Source organism: Bos javanicus, chromosome X (assembly GCF_032452875.1).
Source record: "Bos javanicus breed banteng chromosome X, ARS-OSU_banteng_1.0, whole genome shotgun sequence".
NCBI classification, from domain to species: Eukaryota; Metazoa; Chordata; class Mammalia; order Artiodactyla; family Bovidae; genus Bos; species Bos javanicus.
The window spans coordinates 77,665,748-77,689,111 of NC_083897.1; the positions used below are offsets into that span (position 1 = coordinate 77,665,748).

At 38.1% G+C, this 23,364-nt stretch overlaps 1 protein-coding gene across 4 annotated transcripts in view; it reads left to right on the forward strand.

The window, feature by feature from the left end:
- ZDHHC15 (zinc finger DHHC-type palmitoyltransferase 15) overlaps positions 1–12,869 on the forward strand; it is a 99,716-nt gene extending 86,847 nt beyond the window's left edge. For all 4 annotated transcript variants that reach the window (XR_009734983.1, XM_061409674.1, XM_061409675.1 and 1 more), the window contains one exon: positions 8,493–12,869. Coding sequence is in view for 2 of the 4 variants with exons in the window: in XM_061409674.1 (XP_061265658.1) it covers positions 8,493–8,545 (53 nt within the window). In the remaining 2 variants the exon portion in view is untranslated. The remainder of the gene's footprint in view (positions 1–8,492) is intronic.
- The last annotated feature ends 10,495 nt before the right edge of the window (positions 12,870–23,364 follow it).

Consider the following 23,364-nt stretch of genomic DNA (forward strand, 5'->3'; position numbering starts at 1 on the left):
ATACCATGTTCGTGGATAGGAAGAATCAATATAATGAAAATGAGTATACTACCCAAAGCCATCTATAGATTCAATGCAATCCCTATCAAGCTACCAACGGTATTTTTCACAGAACTAGAGCAAATAATTTCACAATGTGTATGGAAATACAAAAAACCTTGAATAGCCAAAGCGATCTTGAGAAAGAAGAATGGAACTGGAGGAATCAACCTGCCTGAATTCAGACTATACTACTAAGCTACAGTCATCAAGATAGTATGGTACTGGCACACAGACAGAAATATAGATCAGTGGAACAAAATAGAAAGCCCAGAGATAAATCCAAGCACCTATGGACACCTTAACTTTGACAAAGGGGGCAAGAATATACAATGGAGAAAAGACAAACTCTTTAAACAAGTGGTGCTGGGAAAACTGGTCAACCACTGGTAAAATAATGAAACTAGAATACTTTCTAAAACCATACATAAAAATAAACTCAAAATGGATTAACGATCTAAACATAAGACCAGAAACTACATAAAACTCCTAGAGGAAAACATAGGCAAAACACTCTCCAACCAATATCACAGCAGGATCCTCTATGACCCACCTCTCAGATTATTGGAAATAAAAGCAAAAATAAACAAATGGGATCTAATTAAACTTAAAAGCTTCTTCACAACAAAGGAAACTATAAGCACGGTGAAAAGACAGCCTTCAGAATGGGAGAAAATAATAGCAAATGAAGCAACTGACAAAGAATTAATCTCAAAAATATACAAGCAACTCCTATAGCTCAATTCCAGAAAAATAAACAACCCAATCAAAATATGGGCCAAAGAACTAAACAGACATTTCTCCAAAGAAGACATACAGATGGCTAACAAACAACTGAAAAAATGCTCAACATCACTCATTATCAGAGAAATGCAAATCAAAACCACAATGAGGTACCATCTCATGCCTGTCAGAATGGTTGCTATCAAAAAGTCTGCAAACAATAAATGCTGGAGAGGGTATGGAACAAAGGGAACCCTCTTACACTGTTGGTGGGAATGCAAACTAGTACAGCCACTATGGAGAACAGTGTGGAGATTCCTTAAAAAACTGGAAATAGAACTGGCATATGACCCAGGAATCCTACTGCTGGGCATACACACCGAGGAAACCAGAACTGAAAGAGACACGTGTACCCCAGTGTTCATCACAGCACTGTTTACAATAGTCAGGACATGGAAGCAACCTAGATGTCTATCGGCAGATGAATGAATAAGAAAGCTGTGGTACATATACACAATGGAATATTACTCAGCCATTAAAAAGAATGCCTTTGAATCAGTTCTAATAAGGTGGATGAAACTGGAGCCTATTATACAGAATGAAGTAAGCCAGAAAGAAAAACAGCAATACAGTATACTAACGCATATATATGGAATTTAGAAAGATGGTAATGATGACCCTATATGTGAGACAGCAAGAGACACAGATGTAAAGAACAGACTTTTGGAGTCTGTGAGAGAAGGTGAGGGTGGGATAATTTGAGAGAATAGCACTGAAACGTGTATATTATCATATGTGAAACAGACCATCAGCCCAGTTTCGATGCATGATACAGGGTGTTCAGGGCTGGTGCACTGGGATGACCCTGAGGGATGGGATGGGGAGGAAGGTGGGAGGGGGGTACAAGATGGGGAACACATGTACACCAATGGCTGATTCATGTCAATGTATGGCAAAACCAATATAATATTTTAAAGTAATTAGCCTCCAATTAAAATAAATAAACTTTTAAGAAACTATCATAATATTGTAAGGTAATTATCCTCCAATTATATAAATAAATAGGTTTTTTAAGGCCACAACTAGAAATATGAAAGAAAAATATCTTGTTGGTAAAGGCAAAGGTGCAGTAAAGATAGCAGAATAACCAGTTGTAAAGCTAGTAGGAAGGTTAAAAGACAAAAGTAATAAAATCATCCATATCCACAAAATGTAGTTGTGGAATACACAAAACAAAAAAGATGTAAAATATGATGCCATAAACATTAACAATGGGGTAGGGAGGAATAAAAATATATGATGGTTATAATGTATTTTAACTTAAAAGGTTGTCAACTTAATCATATATATATATAGAGAGAGAGAGAGAGAGAGAGAGAGGAGATAGAGAGAGAGTGTGTTATCTATGAACCTCATGGTAATTACAAACCAAAACCATATAATAGATACATACACAAAAAAGAGAAACATTAAAGATAGCTGTTAAATCATAGGGAATACAACAAAAGAAGAAGGGAACAACAAGAACAACAAAAGAACTACAAAACAACTCCAAAAACAGTTAACAAAATGGCATTATGTATGTACCTATCAATAGTGACTTTAAATGTAGATGGATTAAATGCTGTACTCTAAAGACATACAGTGGCTGAATAGATTAAAAAAAAAAAAAAAACAAGACCCATATATATGCTGCCTAAAGGAGATTCAACTTCAGACTGAAATTAAGGAGATGAAAAAATGTATTCCATGCATATAGAAACTTAAAGCTGGGGTAGCAGTACTTACATCAGACAAAACAGACTTTTAAAACAACGTGTGTAACAAGAGACAAAGGAGGACATCACATAATGATAAATGGATCGATCCAACAATGAGATATACCAATCATAAATATATATGTACTCAACATAGTAGCATCTAAATACATAAAGCAAATATTAACAAACATAAAGGAGCAGTAACACAAAAATTTTAGGGAAGTTTACCACCCCACTTACACCAACAGGTAGACCATCCACACACAAAATCAATAAAGAAACACTGGCCATAAATATGAATATTTTAATAATATTGTAATAACTTTGTAGGGCAATAGATGGTTACTAGACTTATCATACTGATAGTTTCATAATATATGCAAATATCAAATCACCAGGTAGTACATTGAAGCTAACATAATATTGTACATCAATAATATTTTAATTAAATTAAAATTGACTGTGAATATTCTAAGAAATTAATGCCAAAAGTCTTTCTTAAAATATAAATAGTCATTCACAGTTGAAAATTGGTAATATGGCAATGGAGTTACTTTTAAAAGACAGCTATTCATTAGGGGCAGGGGGCAGAAAAATTGCTCAGTATCACTAGCCATTAGGAAAATTCAAATTAAAACCACAAGGAGATTCCTTTATACCCATACTCGAATGGGCTTTTTTTTTTTTAATGTAGTGATAATTCCAAGTGCTGTCAAAGATGCAGAAGAATTGGAATTATCCTACTAGTGGGAATTCTCATTTCTAGTGGGAATGCAAAACAGCACAGACACTCTGCAAAATAGTTTGTCAGGTCTTTATAAAATTTCTTACAATGTTAAACACACACATACCATATGACCCTGTAATGCTACTCCTGAATATTTCCCCTAGAAAATGAAAACCTGTGTTCACCCAATAATGTATATATGGATGGTTATAGCAGCTTTATTGATACCAAACCAAACCCATAAAACAACACAAATGTCCTTCAATGGATAAAAGAGTAAACAAAGTATACTTCTCAGAAATCAAATGTAATGAACAATTGATACTTACAGCAACATAGTGAACAATGCAAAGAAATAGAAGAAAACAATACAATGGGAAAGACTAGAAAACTCTTCAAGAAAATTTAAGATATCAAGGGAATATTTTATGCAAGGATGGTCATAATAAAGGACAGAAACAGTAAGGACCTAACAGAAGCAAAGAGATTAAGAAGAGATGGCAAGAATACACAGAAGAACTACACCAAAAAAGGTCTTAATGATACCGATGACCACGATGGTATGATCACTCACCTACAGCCAGACATCCCAGAGTGTGAAGTCAAGTGGACCTAAGGAAGCACTCCTATGAACAAAGCTAGTGGAGGTGATGGAATTCCAACTGAGCTATTTCAAATCCTATAAGATGATGCTGTTACAGTGCTGCACTCAATATGCAAGCAAATTTGGAAAACTCAGCAGTGGCCACAAAATTGGAAAAGGTCAGTTTTCATTCTAATCCCAAAGAGCAATGCCAAAGAATGTTCAAACTACTGCACAATTTCATTTCACATGCTTGCAAGGTAATGCTCAAAATCCTTCAAGCTAAGCTTCAGCAGAACATGAACTGAGAACTTCCAGATATGTATAAGCTGGGTTTAGAAAAGTCAAAGGAACCACAGATCAAATTGCCAACATCTGTTGGATCATAGAGAAGCAAGAGAGTTACAGAAAAATATCTACTTCTGCTTCATTAACTATGCTAATACGTTTGACTGTGTGGATCACAACAAACTGTGGAAAATTCTTAAAGAGATGGGAATACCAGACCACCTTACCTGTTTCCTGAGAAACCTGTATGCAGGTCGAGAAGCAATAGTTAGAACCGGACATAGAACAATGGACTGGTTCAAAATTGGGAAAAGAGTACGACAAGGCTGTATATTGTTACCTTGCTTGTTTAACATATGCAGAATGTATCATCCAAATACCAGGCTGGATGAATCACAATCTGGAATTAAGATTGCTGGGAGAAATAACAACCTCAGATATGAAGATGATACCACTCTAATGGCAGAAAGTGAAGAGGAACTAAAGAGCCTCTTGATGAGGATGAAAGAGGAGAGTGAAAAGGCTGGCTTAAAACTCAACATTCAAAAAGCTAAGATCATGGTGTCTGGTCCCATCATTTAATGGCAAATAGATGGGGAAAAAGTGGAAACAGTGACAGATTGTATTTTCTTGGGCTCCAGGATCACTACAGATGGTGACTGCAGCTGTTAAAATAAAAGATGCTTGCTCCTTGGAAGAAAAGCTATTACAAACTTGGACAGCATATTAAAAAGCAGAGACATCAATTTGCCAACAAAGGTCCTGATAGCCAAAGCTATGGTTTTCCCAGTAGTTACGTACAGATGAGAGAGTTGAACCATAAAGAAGGTTGAGCGCTGAAGAATTGATGCTTTTGAATTGTGGTGCTGGATAAGACTCTTGAGAGTCCCTTGGACTGCAAGGAGATCCAACCAGTCCATCTTAAAGGAAATCAGTCCTGAATATTCATTGGAAGGACTGATGCTGAAGCTGAAACTTCATTACTTTGGCCACCTTATGTGAAGAGTTGACTCACTGGAAAGACCCTGATGCTGGGAAAGATTGATAGCAAAAGGAGAAGGTGGCAGAGGATGAGATGGTTAGATAGCATCACTGAATCAATGGACATGAATATGGGCAAACTCCAGGAGATAATGAAGGACAGGGAAGCCTGGTATGCTGAAGTCCATGGATTTGCAGAGGGTCGGACAGGACTTAGCAACTGAACAACAACAACAGAAATAATGCTGTTACTCTTTAGTTGCTAAGTCGTGTCCAACTCTTTGTGACCCAATGGATTGTTGCCCGCCAGGCCCCTCTGTTCATGGGATTTTCCAAGCAAGAATACTGGAGTGGGTTGCCATTTCCTTCTCCAGGAGATCTTCCCGACCTAGGGACCAAACCTGTGTCTCCTGCTTGGCAGGCAGATTCTTTACCTATCGAACTCATGTCTCCTGCTTAGTAGGAGGATTCTTTACCTCTGAGCCACCATTTGTGAACCTAAAACTTCATTATTCTAAGTGAAAAAACCCAGTTCCTAGCACAAGGAATGTAGTCAATAATATTGCAGTATCCTTTGTATCATGTATAATCTATAAAGATTTCAAATTGCTATGTTGTATACCTGAAACTAAGAAGTCAACTATACTGCAATTTAAAAACAAAAATATTTCTGAAGTCTTTGTGCTGTATGATTCCATTTGTATGAAATTTTGGAAAAGGCAAAAATACATAGAGAGAAAATAGATTAGTGGTTGCCAGGTTTAGGGATCAGAAGAAGTTCTGCATTCTATCTGAGACTGTGTTTACAAGATTCTATGCATGTATAAAATTTCACAGAACTGTAAACCCACAAAAGTTAATTTGACTCTATTTAAATTTAAAAGTTAAAAACAATCCTTCTCTCATGCTTCTCTACAGCTTTCTACACCCTTCTTCCCCCCATCCCTACCATCAGACATCTGAAGATGGTGTCTTCCCAAACTTTGCTAGGTTATCTCCCGTGCATCACATAAATCTACTCATTCCTTAGGGAATCTGTCCATTTCTTAGCTAAAGGGCATATATATGGTGATAACTACTGAATATGTATCTCCAGCCCAGAACTCTTTCCTGAGTTCCAGACATGAATAACCAAGTGCCTTTCAACTTCACCTACCCCAAAACTCATTTCCTGTTTTGTTCCTTCTTCATCTGCCATTCACATCTAATTATCCACTGAAGTATATTAATTTTACTTCTTAAAGTAAAGCTCTGGAAGCTTTACTTTACTCTGGAAGCTATGTACTTTTTCTAGTTAGATTACCATGACTCCAGAGCATGTGTTTGTAACCTGTATTACTGCAATAGCTTTTTAACTGATTTTCCTGCTTCCAGTTTTGCCCCTTCCAGTCCATTCTCCACATTGCAACTAGAATGATGAAAAATTTAAGTCTGTATAATGGCTGTTTTATTGGCTTCAACAGAGTCTGAATTCCTTAACATGGTTTACAAGCCCTTTTATGATCCGGCCCCTGCTCATCTCTCCAGATTCTCAACTCTGAAGCTTCCTCTCCACTAGTTTTATCCCCATACTCTGCACTTGAACCACATCTCAACTTCCTTCAGCCCCTCAAACATCCCCCTACTGCCTCTCATGATTGGGATGCTTCTTCAGCAACCTCCATCTCCTCCATTCCAGTCTACCTCAGCTGGATATATAGTACTTATTCTCTAGATTTCAGCTTCCACATCATTTACATGGGTTTATCATTGACTTATGTCCCTTTTGGGAGAATTCTGTGGACAGAGGAGCCTGACAGGCTACAGTCCGTGGGGTCACAAAGAGTTGGACGTGACTGAGCAACTAAAGAGAGAGAGAGAATGACTTTATGAGAGCCCTTTTATCCCATTCTATAATAGCCTACTTACTTGTTGTCTCTAAAACTAAATTATAAGTTCCTTGAGGGCAGTCACTATATCTTGTGCACATTTTAGTGCCAGCCTCTAGCATAATGCCTGGAACATGGTAAGTATTCAATAAATATATGTCAAATAAATGAAGGAGAAGGAGAGGGTGTAGAAGACAGTTTCTGAAATTACAGGTCATTTTTTCTTTATGCCTTTCTACATTTTCCAGTTATTCTATGATGAGCATACATTGTTTTTATAATATGAACAATATATTAAGGGATTCCCTGGCATTTCAGTGGTTAGGAGTAGGTGCTTTCACTGCAGTTGGCCCAGGTTCAATCCTTAGTAGGGAAACTAAGATCCTGGAAGCCATATGGTACAGCAAAAAAAAAATATATATATATATATATATATATACACACACATATATATGTGTGTGTGAGAGAGAGAGAAATAGTTTTGAAAGTATATTAAACATAACAGAAAGGAGAGAAAACTATTAAGAAAGTTTAAATCACATATAATCCCACCACCTAAAGATAACTATGTTGACATTTTGTTGTATGCCATCCAATATTTTCTATGAATATATTTTTTAAACATTGAGACCATGTTGTGTTCAGTTTTGAATTCTGCTTTTTTCACTAATGCTGCAAGTAATTTTCCATTATATTAAGGTACTTTTGTTTATTTAACCAATTCTCTGCCGTACAACCTTAAGATTTTATTCCAATTTTCACTATTATGAGTAAGGTTGCCAATAATATCTTTAAACATAAATCTTTTCCTTCATTTATAATCATTTTCTTTTTGTGTGTTGATTATACATTTTTATATTTTAAATTAATTTATTAATTTTAACTGGAGGCTAACTACTTTACAATATTGTGGTGGTATGATAGGATCCTAGAAGCAAAATTACTGGTGTGAACTTTTTAAAAGACTGTTAATATATGTGGCTAAATTGTTTTCCAGAGGGCTTATACTAATAATAGCTGCTTGAGTACCTACTATATGCCAGACGTTGTTTTTGGTAGATTTTGTTATGCTTGTTTTACAGATGAAGAAATTAATTTGTCCAGAATTATAGAGATAGTAAATGGCAAAGTTAGAATTCAAATTTCAGATTGTGCAATTTCAAAGCTTATGTTATTTCTTGAGAATTTCAAAAATAAATATTTTTACATTATCAAATTATGTATATGTACTAGAGAAAATGTGGGAAATATTAGAGAAAATGAACATAAATTACTCATGAATTCACCACTTTCAACAGCTTAGTGTATTTCATCTGTCTTTTGTTCCAGATAAAAATTCTGGGTTAAAATAACATTGTATATATAATTTTACACCCTGCTTTTTTCACTTAACATTTTTCAGTGCTGACTCATACTCTTCAACAACATAATTTTAACAGTTGCATATTATTGTCAGTGAATGTTACCATGTGAATATTTACACTAGTTCAAGCTCACTTGTGCATTTTTTTTTTCATCCCCAGGACCCTCCATCTCCAATGAAGTTTACAGAGTTCAGTGTTGGAAACCATTCTGATCTTCAAAATAAGTCACCACGGCAGATTGAAACTTTTCAATTTGAAAGCATCCCATCAAATACTTGCTGTGCAGATAGATGTTTCAGAACTTATAAGTTATCTAATTTACTAGCTGAACTCATCAATCTGGTAGCAATTAATTCAAGCCAGTCTTCCTCTACTTCTTTCTTCATTTCCTCTCCTCCCCTCAGTGAAAGCCTAAAAGTACATATTTATCTTTCCAGAGGCTCTTTTTATTCCTCTTGTCAGGTAAAGGGGAACTCAAAAGACTCCCTTGGAGTCTTTAACTCCCCTAGAAAGACCGTTAATCATATCTATAGGTCTTTGTTTTGTTGAGGGGAATCAGACAAGTTTGCTGCTTGTGCACATGTGCATTTATAAGCATACATATGTGCAACATATTTACACAAAATTCTGCTGCTGTGTTGTGAAAATTGAGGTTTAAAAAAACTGAAGTTTTTTATTCAATCATATCTTTTTCCTAAATAGCAATCTAAATATTTGCTGAGCTGTGAACACCTTTTCCTATATCAGGTACCTAAAATTTAAGAGGGAGATTCAACACTGTGATCAAGGTCTGTGAATTGGGAATTGAACAATGTAAAACCTGTTCTCTGTCATAGATGTGTGGTGTTCCTGAAAGCACCACAGCTAATAGAGACCAGATCAGATTTCCATTTTATTTAACATAACGATTAGAGTTTTCAAGACTTTTAATGCCAGAGTGTGGGAAAATTTTCCAATAACTTTTATTCTTTTCTCTGCTACCTAGCTTTATTTTAACCTTCACAAATTACTCTTACGATGAAAGAAAAACTATAAGCTCAAGTTATGGACCATTGGTTTTGTTAAGGGGTTTAAGGATGATTTTCTGGTTTAATTACAATACTGTTAACAAGGACAAAATTTCATATTTGAAATTAGCTTAAGGATTAGCACTAAAGATTTTCTTTCACAACAGGAATTAGTGTACAAATAGTGAAAAATCCAATAGTAATATATCAATTCTTTCTCTTTTTTTCTTTCCTTCTTTTTTTTGTTTAGTTTCAATAGTAGTGCAGCCATTAAGATAGTTTACAACCATTTCCCAGCTTATTTATAATAAGCCTTTCTTTTAGTTCTAGTTCCTGAATCAGTAAGTATGGACAGTAATGCTGCTTCTCTATGATAATAATAATATCTAAGAGTATTGATGGTTTCCATTTCTCAGTCAGTGCCATAGTGCACAGCTGCTAACAATAGAAGTTCCAACTCTTACAGAGATCAGTGAGTTAGAGGCACCTTACTGATATCAAGTTGTTGAAATCCTAGAGGGGTTAGGTTTCCTAAAGTATTCTCTGAAACCTTTTTGAGTAAAAAAGAGTTGCCTGCCACAAACAATTCAGTGTTCAGGCTCCAGTGGAGCTGTGAATGTGCATAGTCCAGCTACTTAAAGCAATGAAAAACCCGTTCATTTGAATTCTCTAGGTAATTCTGGTCAAGAGAAGACTTTCAGCATAAATTAAATGGATTGTGGCCATCATTTCACCTGAGAGAATACTATACATGACTAAATCTATTAGTGCCAGGGGCTGTTTTTCAAACTCCAATGGCAAGAACCAGCCTAGAAGACTCTACACACTGGGTTTCATGATAAAATCATATATGTTCAGATGAGAAGATTTTTCCCCTTCCTCTTTCCCTTCAAAACACTCTCTTGTTTGGGTTTATCTTGAAAACGTATTGATCATCCACATGGCATTGTGTTTGACAAGCCTTGCCTTATATTCATATAGAAATGCACCTTTCCTAAAAGTAGGACTGTTGCTTACTCCAAAGCCAGTAGGCCTCAAAGCAATCTATCTAGTCCATCATCTTCTGCCAAGAGCTTAGGCAGAACAGCTGCTATCTATGATTCAAATCCAGGAAGGAATCAATAACTTATTTAATGAATAGAGTGTATCAGCACTCATAGAAATCAGGTCATAAAAGACAATGTCAGGGAACTACAAAAAAGCACTGGAGGGTAAAGCTCAGGAAAGCTGTAATGCAAAGATTATTGTTTAATATCTTACAGACACACTGTCTTCAAAAGGCCAAATAAAGCAGGGTTTTACCTGGGGACTTAGGGAAATAAAGAAACCCTATTCCTATCTCTGAACCTTTATTCCATTAGTTTATAGACTCTGATACTGTCCTCATTATAGGTCATTGTGTATTGATTTCTGTACCTAAACAACGCCCCCCCCCCCAGTTGGTTGATTATTTATAAAGAAAGCAAAGAGGTTTGTTTGATAATTAGCATACCCTGATCTGGCTCCTTTGCTTGCTTTTCCTTGGGGCCATTTCCAATAACTTCTGTGGGATCTCATCCTCCAGTCTTTAGTAGCCATCTTCCCCATTTGCAAAACAAAGATGCTCATTGTTAGGCATACAGGTGAAAGGTGCTATGTAATTCCCCAGTGCTCTTATATATCCTTCATTGCAGGGGTAGAATTAAAAGTTTAACCAGAACAGTATTTCTAAACAAATCAGTGTGCTCGATTCTTTCTTCCTTGCTCTCGTTGATGATTTGTTCTTGCAGAGCTTACTATTCATTCTAACAATGTCCTTGGAAAGAGGCAGAATAGAAATTATTTTCCCCATGGTACAAACCTGAAAAATTAAGGGCAAAAGAAATGAAGCACCCTCCAAAAGCACATAGCTGTCTGGGACAGAACTCACAGTTGCCGCGTCCAGTGCACTGTTAAAGTGACTTGGCTTCCCAGTACTGGAATAAACATGGAGTAGCTTAGAACATTGAGAGCAACTAAAGCAGGACCATTTCTGAAGAGTCTTTCAAAAATCTGAAAGTATGCAGTTTATACAATTCTTATTTTCTATATGATATAAATGTATTTTGTGCCTCTTTCCCCTTCTGGCCCCATATGACACATTTATTTCACACTATGTGGCATCAGCCCAGGTCATTTTGCCCTCTGGCACTCATAGAGCCCATTTTCAGGCCTGTCTTTTCCAGAGAAAAGAAAGTGCTATGTGCTTCCTCATGTTTATGCCAAATTACACAAAGTGTAGATATTGAGATTAATGAAGATTTAAGCACAATCCAAGTAAGTATAAGAATATTGACTATACATTATTTAAATGTGCATCTGAAATTTAATGTGGCCCAAATTCATAAGAATAACAGTCATGCAAAGCCTATCCCTTTCACATATCATCACATACATATATATCTATACATATTTGCACACTCACAGTGCCCCCAAAGCAGGCTGCCTGGTCATTAGGAGCAGATACTTTAAAGGAATGAGTCTCTGTCCTCTTTCTTTACAAAAAAGTCCAACAGTCACTGCAAGTGAAGAATATTCCATTCATACATTCTAGAACTTCTGCTCCTGGAGTAATTAAGGTACTCAGTTGGCACCAAAGACCTGTTCTGTGCCTCTATCAATCACCAAAGGCACATGACAAGATTGTTAGACCTTTCCACAAGTCTCATGTTCTTAGAAAATTCATGAATTCCATCCAATCAGTAGAAAATTGTTTATGAGTTATAGTACATCTGCATTTTTTTAACCAGAGCTGTAATGTACCATATTAAATTGTAGTCTTTTGCATGCAGGTATTATGTAATATAATAATGAATGGATGGCTCCTAATAGCATGCAACCCATGACTGTTTACTTCCCTAAAAGGGCTAGGGCTGTGTCCCACACAGTGTCCAAAACTATTAAATGCATTCTATGTAACAGCCTGATATATGGGCCATCAGCAGATTGAGTTAGACATGTAATGTATTAGGAAATAGACTCTTAGTAGGGTATGGTGTTAAAGGGAAAAAAAAAAAACAGTAAGATAAGATGCATTTAAGAAATAATGACTGTCATCCTGCTGGCTAAATCAACAAAGGGATACAACAGGAAAGCTGGTCCTGGGTCTTGGTAATATATGAAATGGATTGGAGAGCCAGAAAAAGAAAAGCACTGGGGACTTCAGCAGTTAAGCTCAAGTTGCCAATTTGCTACAAATCCTTTTTTCCACCAATCTGCTCAAGGTAATTATATATAATATTCTTTAAACTATGTGTCTTGCTACAGAAATACCCAGAAATACTGACCAGCTTTATCTTCCTAAGTCCTTTATTAAAAGCATATACATAAAATTATCACTTCTTTTGTATATTATGGTGTTGTTAAAGTGGTGGCAAAACTGAAAATTTCAAACCACTTTGATGGAAGTTTCTGTACTTCTCATTTCATGGATGTAATAGATTTTATTCACTCCCAAGTTGATTGGTATGTGTGTGTCGACTTTAAAAAAAAATGCACAATGTGAGAGTCATGAGTTAAGTTTTATTTGGGGTAAAATGAGGATTGCATCCCGGGAGACAGTACTTCAGTACTACAGTACTGCCCCAGAGGCAGCAGGGAGGTCAGTATGTGTGTGATTTTGGTAATGGGGGAATATATGCAATCAAGCACATATTTTTCCAAAAGGTTTCTGCTAGTCTGGTGAAGTTTTCTACTAGTCACGAGAAACAGTCATCATCATGCAGGATTTTAGTGCTTTGAAGAAATAAAAGAAATGGGCTCATAAAATTGGCTCCTGAAAATATCTATCTGAAGACCTGTCCTGCCAGTTTTCCCCAAGCACAGAGTGGCTCATTTCTGTGGTCCACCATGTACTCCTTTTAGGGTGTATTGAAGGTCAGCAGCTGCAACAACACATGATTTAATCCTTGTAGAGAAAGTGCCCATGGCAAGTACCAATTTGAAGTTGACAGGGCCCCCTCATGGTAATAAATTTGATACTTTGGGAGGCATTTCATGACCATTTCAACCCCATTGTACTAGGCAGTCTCATTCTAGGTGTGGTGAAGATTTCGCTGATAGGCCAGTAAATGTGCTGTTATTGGACTAGGTCTATCAACAGTAATCAAAGGGCTCCTGACCAGCTGTCTAACTCAATCTATTATGGTCCAGAAAAACTTCCCTCTTGTATCTTCCCATAGCTAGATTTACACTATTACAATCATTGATTGCATGCAGGACTATATATGTGATCAACTGCTTCAAGTCGTCTAGTCATCATTATTTTCGTCAGAGGTTCAGTCACACATTTGGTAATGCAAGAAACAATAATCTTGTAAAATAGGCAAAGTCCAAATAACATAGCTAGCAATATTATCAAAGTCATGAATAAGAATTAACCCAAGAAATTCCATTAGGTGTAGCCCTATATATTCTCAGGTCACCTGAGAGTCTGCCCTGTAAGAATATTTATCTTTCTGGGAAATTATATATTGCCAATTTATCCATGCAAAAATGGGCACAATAATGAACAGAAAAGGTATGGGCCTAACAGAAGCAGAAGATACTAAGAAGAGGTGGCAGGATTACACAAAAGAACTATACAAAAGAGATTTTAATGTCCCAGATAACCACAGTGGTGTGATCACTCACCTGCAGTGAGACATCCTGGAGTACAAAGTGGGCCTTAGGAAGCACTATGACAAACAAAGCTAGTGGAGGTGATGGAATTCCAGCTGAGCTATTTCAAATCCTAAAAGATGATGCTGTTACAGTGCTGCACTCAATATACCAGCAAATTTGAAAAACTCAGCAGTGGCCACAGGACTGGAAAAGGTCAGTTTTCATTCCAATCCCAAAGAAGGGCAATGCCAAAGAATGTTCAAATTACTGCACAATTGCACTCTTCACATGCTAGCAAGGTAATGCTCAAAATCCTACAAGCTAGGCTTCAACAGTACATGAGCCAAGAAATTCCAGATGTACAAGCTGGATTTAGAAAAGGCAGAGGAATCAGAGATCAAATTGTCAACATCCACTGGATCATAGAAAATGCAAGAGAATTTAAGAAAAACATCTGCTTCATTGACTATACTAAAGCCTTTGACTGTGTGGATCACAACAAACTGTGGAAAACTCTTAAGGAGATGGGAATACCAGACCACCTTACCTGTTTCCTGAGAAATCTGTATGAAAATCAAGAAGAAATGTTAGAACCAGACATGTAACAATGGATTTCAAACCAGACATGGAACAATGGTTCCAAATTGGGAAAGGAGTATGTCAAGGCTGTACATTGTCACCCTGCTTATGTAACTTATATGCAAGTACACCATGTGAAATATTGGGCTGGATGAAGCACAAGCTGGAATCAAGATTACCCAGAGAAACATCAGTAACCTCAGATATGTAGATGACACTACCCTTATGGCAGAAAGTTAAGAGGAACTAAAGAACCTCTTCATGAAGGTGAAAGACGAGAGTGAAAAAGCTGGCTTAAAACTCAACATTCAAAAAATGGAGATCATGGTATCTGATCCCATCACTTTATGGCAAATAGATGGGGAAACAATGTAAACAATGACAGACTTTATTTCCTAGGGCTCCAAAATCACTGTGGATAGTGACTGCAGCCATGAAATTAAAGACGCTTGCTCCTTGGAAGAAAAGCTATGACAAACCTAGACAGTGTATTAAAAAAGCAGAGACATTACTTGGCCGACAAAGTTCTGTCTAGTCAAAGCTATGATTTTTCCAGTAGTCATGTACGAATGTGAGAGTTGGACCATAAAGAAGGCTGTGTGCCAAAAATTGATGCTTTTGAACTGTGGTGTTGGAGAAGACTCTTTTTTTTTTTTTTTTTAAACTTTACAATATTGTATTGGTTTTGCCAAACATAGAAATGAATCCGCCACAGGTATAGACTCTTAAGAGTCCCTTGGACAGCTAGGAGATCCAACCAGTCAATCCTAAAGGAAATCAGTCCTGAATATTCATTGGAAGGACTGATGCTGAAACTGAAGCTCCAGTACTTTGGCCACCATTTGTGAAGAGCCGACTCATTGGAAAAGACCCTGATGATGGAAAAGATTGAAGGCAGGAGAAGGGGACAATAGAGGCTGAGATGGTTGGATGGCATCACCAACTCAGTAACATGAGTTTGAGCAAGCCTTGGGAGATGGTGAAGGACAGGGAAGCCTGGTGTGCTGCAATCCATAGGGTTGCAAAGAGTAGGACACGACTGACTGAACAACAACTGTCCATATGGCTCTCAGTCCAACTTCTTAGGGTTACTACACTGGCTATCCTTAGTATGATTTCATTGGTCCCAAGATAAAACAGGGGCTTAAAACTTAAATGACCATAGCCTAGTGTTAAGCATGTAAATCCATCCCATAACTGGGAAGTTTTATTCCTTGGCTGAGTTTTTGTGTGCTTCTCTGTCTTAGCTTTGAGTGACTTTAAAGGAAAATTCATATTTATGGCCAGGGTCAGATCAGGCATTATCAATTGGCCAGGTGTGATGATCCTACCTGCTAATATCAAGAGTAGCTTGACCAAGACTGAATTTTTTTCTTTTAAAATAAATTTTCTACAGGTCATCCAATTAGAGCCTTGTAGTGGAGAAATTCACCAAGGTAATCTAGAAGTATGAGACACCTAGCATAGGATCATGTCCATGAAAGAAAACATTTGATTTATATTCAAAAATCCAATAATTCAAGAAAACATTATAAATGAGCATGCAAATCAGGTCCAATATCATGGGTAAGTTGTCTACTTCTCATCCTTGTCTCGTCTTCTTCTCATCTCGTCCTTGTCTAAGTGTAGTTTTCCCTATTGCAGTGTCATTTTAAGGTGAGTTTGAGGTCAGCAGTCCTCTCTCTATAGACCAATCTGGGGCCTTTGGAAGTTGAAATTAATCCAAGAGTCAATTTTCCTTCAGTTTCACTGTACGTGAGCTAGTTAAGAATACCTGATAAAGGTTCTTCCATCTAGGTTGGACAGAGTCCTTTAAATTATGTCTTTTCCAGTATACATAATCCGCTGGTTGCAGGTCATGGGGCATCTGATCTTCATCTAAAGATTACTGAGATAAGCTTCAGAAACAAAACTTAAAATATGTTTTAATAATTCAATAAACTTTACATTAATATAGCGTAACAGCAAGGAACTCTCTGGGAAGTGAGTCAGTATATTCCAAATTCCATTAACAAAACTGAAATTTAACACTCATTGATAAATAATATTTTTCCCTCTAAAATTACCCTCATTTCTACTAAATATATCCAAGTGGACTAATTTGTTTTCAAAATAAGTCTGATCTCAAAGAACTTGAGATCCTAAGTAATCATGGCAAAGAAACAGGAAAATGATAGAATGGAAAAAAACTAGAGAGCTCTTCAAGAAAATTACAGATACCAAAGGAACATTTCATGCAAAGATGGGCACAATAAAGGATAGAAAATGGTATGGACCTAACAGAAGCAGAAGATATTAAGAAGAGGTGATGAGAATGCACAGAAGAACTATACAATGACCCAGATAATCACGATGGTGTGATCACTCACCTAGAGACAGACATCCTGGAATGCTAAGTCAAGTAGGCCTTAAGAAGCATCACTACAAACAAAGCTAGTGCAGGTGATGGAATTCCAGCGGAACTATTTCAAATCCTAAAAGATGATGCTGTGAAAGTGCTACAATCAATATGCCAGCAAATTTGGAAAACTCAGCAGTGGCCACTGGACTGGAAAAGGTCAGTTTTCATTCCAATCCCAAAGAAAGACAATGCCAAAGAATGCTCAAACTACCACACAATTGCACTCATCTCACACGCTAGCAAAGTAATGCTCAAAATTCTCTAAGCCAGGCTTCAACAGTACATGAACCGTAAACTTCCAGATGTTCAAGCTGGATTTAGAAAAGGCAAAGGAACCAGAGATCAAATTGCCAACATCCATTGGATCACTGAAAAAGCAAGAGAGTTCCAGAAAAGCATCTACTTCCACTTTATTGACTATGCCAAAGCCTTTGACTGTGTGGATCACAACAAACTACGGAACATTCTGAAAGAGATGGGAATACCAGACCACCTGACCTGCCTCCTGAGAAATCTGTATGCAGGTCAAGAAGCATCAGTTAGAACTGGACATGGAATGAGAGACTGGTTCCAAATTGGGAAAGGATTTGGATATTGTCAAGTTTGTATATTGTCACCCTGCTTATTTAGCAAATATGCAGATTACATCATGAGAAATGCTGGGCTGGATGAAGCACAAGCTGGAATCAAGATTTCCAGGAGAAATATCAATAACCTCAGATATGCAGATGACACCACCCTTATGGCAGAAAGTGAGGAGGAACTAAAGAGCCTCTTGATGAAAGTGAAAGAGGAGAGTGAATAAGTTGCCTTAAAACCCAACCTTCAGAACGCTGAGATCATGGCATCTGGTCCCATCACTTCATGGCAAATAGATGGGGAAATAATGGGAACAGTGAGAGACTTTATTTTTTTCGTCTCCAAAATCACTGCAGATGGTGACAGCAGCCATGAAATTAAAAGATGCTTGCTCCTTGGCAGAAAAGTTATGACCAACCTAGACAGCATATTAAAAAGCAGAGACATTACTTTGCAATCCACTCCAGTACTATTGCCTGGAAAATCCCATGGACAGAGGAGCCTGGTAGGCTACAGTCCGTGGGGTCGCAAAGAGTCAGACACGACTGAGCAACTTCACTTACTTTGCCAACAAAGTTCGGTCTAGTCAAAGCTATGATTTTTCCAGTAGTCATTTATGGACGTTAGACTTGGACTGTAAAGAAAGCTGAGCATCAAAAATTGATACTTTTGAACTGTGGTGTTGGAGAAGACTCTTGAGAGTCCCTTGGATAGCTAGGAGGTCAAAGCTGTCAGTCCTAAAGGAAATCAGTCCTGAATATTCATTGGAAGGACTGATGCTGAAGCTGAAACTCCAATACTTTGGCCACCTGATGATGCGAAGAGCTGATTCATTGGGAAAGACCCTGATGCTGGGAAAGATTGAAAGCTGGAGGAGAAGGGGATGACAGAGGATAAGATGACTGGATGGCATCACTGACTCAATGGACATGAGTTTGAGTAAACTCCAGGAGTTGGTAATGGACAGGGAGCCTGGCGTGCTGCAGTCCATGGGGTCACAAAGAGTCAGACACGACTGAACAACTGGACTGAACTAAAGAACACCATCAGTGAACTCAAGCCTGGCTTCCCTGGCTTGGGTCGTTCTCTGTTGCTCAGCATGTCAAGTGCCATGTCAAGCGCCAAGGGCCAACCTCTCTGGAGTCTTTCTGTGTTTTTCAGCTGCTGGTGTTGGCATGTGGGGAAAAAGCGGTTACAGTGATAACTCAGCAGTATCCCCTTTCTTTCATGGCTGCCTGGTTTTTCTCCACAAGCATTTCCCACCATGATTTCCTCCCTCACATTCCCTCAGGCTGTATCCCCACAGTCAACAGTAGACTTTGCCCTCGGGTTGATCTCAAATCCCTACGCCTCACCTCCCAGCCGCTGCACTTTCTAGGGGATTTGTGTCCCTGTCTGGAGTGCTTAGGGCTGAGGCAAGGATTGTCTCTGTGATTCTCATTCCATTCAGACTGTCACACATCAGCTGTTTCACTCCCCAACAGCCTCAAGTGCTTCTCCGTCCCAAACAATTGCCCTGTTGTGGGGATCTGATCCCTGCTTCAGTTTCCCCACCCCCTGGATACAGGTCCAGTCCTCCTCACTCTCCTCTTTATTCCACTCCTTTCTCATCCTACTGAGTTTTGCATGGATCTATATGTTCTTTTCCAGTGGTCATGTATTCCTGCCCACTGTTAACTGGTGTTCTGCAAGACCTTCTGTGTCTGAAGGTGTATTTCTGATATATCTGTGGAGAGAAATGTACTCCATGTCTACTTACTCCTCTACCATCTTCAGCCCGAAAAATTGGTTTATTTTTGAATATTAAAATATTCATTTCACACAGTAGCATAATTTTTAAGAAGGAAGGGTTCCTTTTCTTTTTTTAAATTTTATTTTTAATTGGAGGATAATTGCTTTACATGTTGTGTTGGTTTCTGCCATACAACAACATGAATCAGCCGTAAGTATAGATATATCCTCTCCATCTTAAGCCTCCCTAGAACAATGGTTTAATGTTTAGACTTCCAAATCTACAGGGGTAGAAAATTTATGATAGTAAAAAGTACATTTTAAACAAACTTTTTTTTTTTTTTGCTATACTGGGTCTTTGCTGTTGTGTACGGACTTTCTCTAGTTGCAGTGAATGGGGATATTCTTCATTGTGGTGTGTGGGTGTCTCATTGTGGTGGCTTCTCTTGTTGCAGAGCATGGGTTCTAGAGTATATGGGCTTCAATAGCTGCAGCATGTGGGCTCAAGTGTCCTAGAGCACAGGCTCAGTAGCTGCCTAGTTGCCACATGGCATATGGAATTTTCCCCAACCTGGGATTGAATTTGTGTCCCCTGTATTGGAAGGAGGATTCGAACCACTCGACCCCAGGGAATTCTGTAATCAAACTTTTATTAAATGTATATGAATATGTTAATGGTTTTAAAAGAAATTTTCCTCATAAAACTTAATTGAAATATTTGTATCAATTTTTCAAATTAGCACAATATTAGACCCACATCCACATCCTGACAGTGCTGGTGTTGAGCAAAAAAATAAAAGCACAATGTGAGAGTGATTAGTTCAGTTTTATTGGGGGTTATGGACTGTAGCCCCTCATGGGTCACAGCCTTGTTGTGACGAAGAGGCTTCTGTAACTCAGTAAAACTATGAGCCATGCTGTGCAAGGCCATTCAAGATGGATGGGCTATAGAGTTCTGACGAAGCATGGTCCTCTGGACGAGGGAATGGCTAACCACTCCAGTATTGTTGCTGCAAGAACTCCATGAACAGTATGAAAAGACAAAAAGATATGACATTGAAAGACAAGCCCCTGTAGGTTGAAAGGTTTCCAATATGCTACTGGGGAAGAGTGGAGGGCAATTACTAATAGATCCAAAAGAATAAAATGGCTTGGCCAAAGTAGAAATGATGCTCAGTTGTTGATATGTGTGGTGGTGAAAGTAAAGTCTGATGCTGCAAAGAACAATATTGCATAGGAATCTGGAATGTTAAGTCAACTAATCACAGTAAATTGGATGTGGTCAAGCAGGAGACAACAAGAGTAAACATTGACATCTTAGGAATCAGTGAACTAAAATGGATGGGAATGGGCAAATTTAAGACCATTATATCTACTTCCTTAGAAGAAATGGAATAGCCCTCATAGTCAACAACAGAGTCTAAAATGAAGTACCTAGGTACAATCTTAAAAACAACAAAATGATCTTGGTTCATTTCTAAGGCAAACCATTCAACACCACAAAGATCAAGACAATGCTCCAACCACTGATGCCAAAGAAGCTGAAGTTGACCCTTTCTATGAAGACATACAGCACCTACTATAACTAACACCAAAGAAGATGTCCTTTTCATCATAGAGTGCAAAAGTTGGAAGTCAAAGATACCTGGAGTAACAGTAAAGTTTGGCCTTGGAGTACAAAATGAAGTAGGGCAAAGTCTGAGCTTTTTCAAAAGAACACATTGGTCATACCAAACAGCTTTTTCCAACAACACAAGAGATGATTTTACATATCAGTTCAGTTCAGTCACTCAGTCATGTCCGACTCTTTGCGACCCCATGAATCTCAGCACGCCAGGCCTCCCTGTCCATCACCAACTCCCGGAGTTCACTCAAACTCACGTCCATCGAGTCGGTGACACCACCCAGCTATCTCATCCTCTGTCGTCCCCTTTTCCTCCTGCCCCCAATCCCTCCTAGCATCAGAGTCTTTTCCAATGAGTCAACTCTTCGCAAGAGGTGGCCAAAGTACTGGAGCTTCAGCTTTAGCATCATTCCCTGAACATCACCAAATGGTCAATACTGAAATCAGATTGATTATATTCTTTGCAGCTGAAGATGGAGAAGCTCTTATCAGTCACCAAAATCAAGACCAGGAGCTGACTGTGGCTTAGACCACAAACTCCTTATTAAAAAATTCAGAGGAACACAAATTAAAAAGTAGGAAAAACCACTAGGCCATTCTGGTATGACTTAAATCAAATCCCTTCTGACTATACAGTAGAGGCGAATAGATTTACGGGATTACATATGGTAGACAGAGTGACTGAAGAACTATGGACCAGGGTTTATAACACTGTACAGGAGACAGTGACCAAAACCATCTGCAAGAAAAAGAAATTCAAGAAGGCAAAGTGGCAAAGTTGTCTGAGGAGCCTTTACATGTAGCTGAGGAAAGAAGAGTAGCAAAAAGCAAGGGAGAAAGGGAAAGATATATCCAACTGAGTGCAGAGTTCCAGAGAACAGCAAGGATAAGAAGGCCCTCTGCAATGAACAAAGCAAAGAAATAAAGGAGAACAATAGAATGGGAGACTAGAGAGCTCTTCAAGGAAATTGGAGAGAGCAAGGGAATATTTCATGCATGGATGGGCACGATAAAGGACAAAAATAATAAAGACCTAACAAAGGCAGAAGAGATTAAAAAGGGGTGGGAAAAATAGAAAGAAGAACTATACAAAAGAGGTCTTACTGATCAGGATAACCAAGATGGTTTGATTACTCACCTAGAGCCACACATCCTGGAGTGTGAAGTCAAGTGGGCCTTAGAAAGCATTATTACAAACAAAGCTGGTCGAGATGATGGAATGCCTGCTGAGCCATTTCAAATCCTAAAAGACGATGCTGTTAAAGTGCTGCACTCAATATGTCAGCAAATTTGGAAAACTCAGCAGTGGCCACAGGACAAGAAAATACCGGTTTTTATTCCAAACCCAAAAAGGGCAGTGTCAAAGAATGTTCAGACTACTGTATAATTGCTTTCATTTTTCATGCTGGTAAAGTTATGCCCAAAATCCTTCAAGCTAGGCTTCAATAATACATGAACCAAAAACTTCCAGATAGATGTACAAGCTGGATTTAGAAAAGGCAGAAGAGCCAGAAATCAAATTGCTGACATTCGTTGGATCATAGAGAAAGCAAGTGAAGTACAGAAAAACATCTACTTCTGCTTCATTGATTATGTGAAAGCTTTTGACTGTGTAGATCACAACAAATGTGGGAAATCCTTTTTTTAATTTATTTTTTATTAAAGGATAATTGCTTTACAGATTTTTGCTGTTTTCTGTCAAACCTCAACATGAATAAGCCATAGGTAAACATATATCCCCTCCCTTTTGAACCTCCCTCCCATCTCCCTCCTCATCCCACCCCTCCAGGCTGACACAGAGCCACTGTTTCAGTTTCCTGGGGCATACAGCAAATTTCCGTTGGCTATCTATTTTACGTATGGTAGTGTAAGTTTCCTTGTTACTCTTTCCATACATCTCACCCTCTCCTCCCCTCTCCCCATGTCCATAAGTCTATTCTCTATGTCTGTTTCTCTACTGTTGCCCTATAAATAAATTCCTCAGTACCATTTTTCTAGATTCTGTATATATTTATTAGAATAAGGTATTTATCTATCTCTTTCTGACTCACTTCACTCTATAATAGGTTCTAGGTTCATCCACCTCATTAGAACTGACTCAAATGCATTCCTTTTCATGGCTGAGTAATATTCCATTGTGTAGATGCACCACAACTTATCCATCCATTCATCTCTCGATGGACATCTAGGCTGCTTCCATGTTCTAGCTATTGTAAACAGTACTGCAACGAACAATGGAATACATGTGTCTCTTTCAATTTTGGTTTCCTCAGGGTATATGCCTAGGAGTGGGATTGCTGGGTCATATGGTGGTCCTATTCCTAGTTTTTAAAGGAATCTCCATAACATCCTCCATAGTGGCTGTATCAATTTACATTCCCACCAACAGTGCAAGAACGTTCCCCTCTCTCCACACCCCCTCCAGCATTCAACGTCTGTAGACCCTTTGATGAGGGCCACTCTGACCAGTGTGAGGTGATATCTCACCAT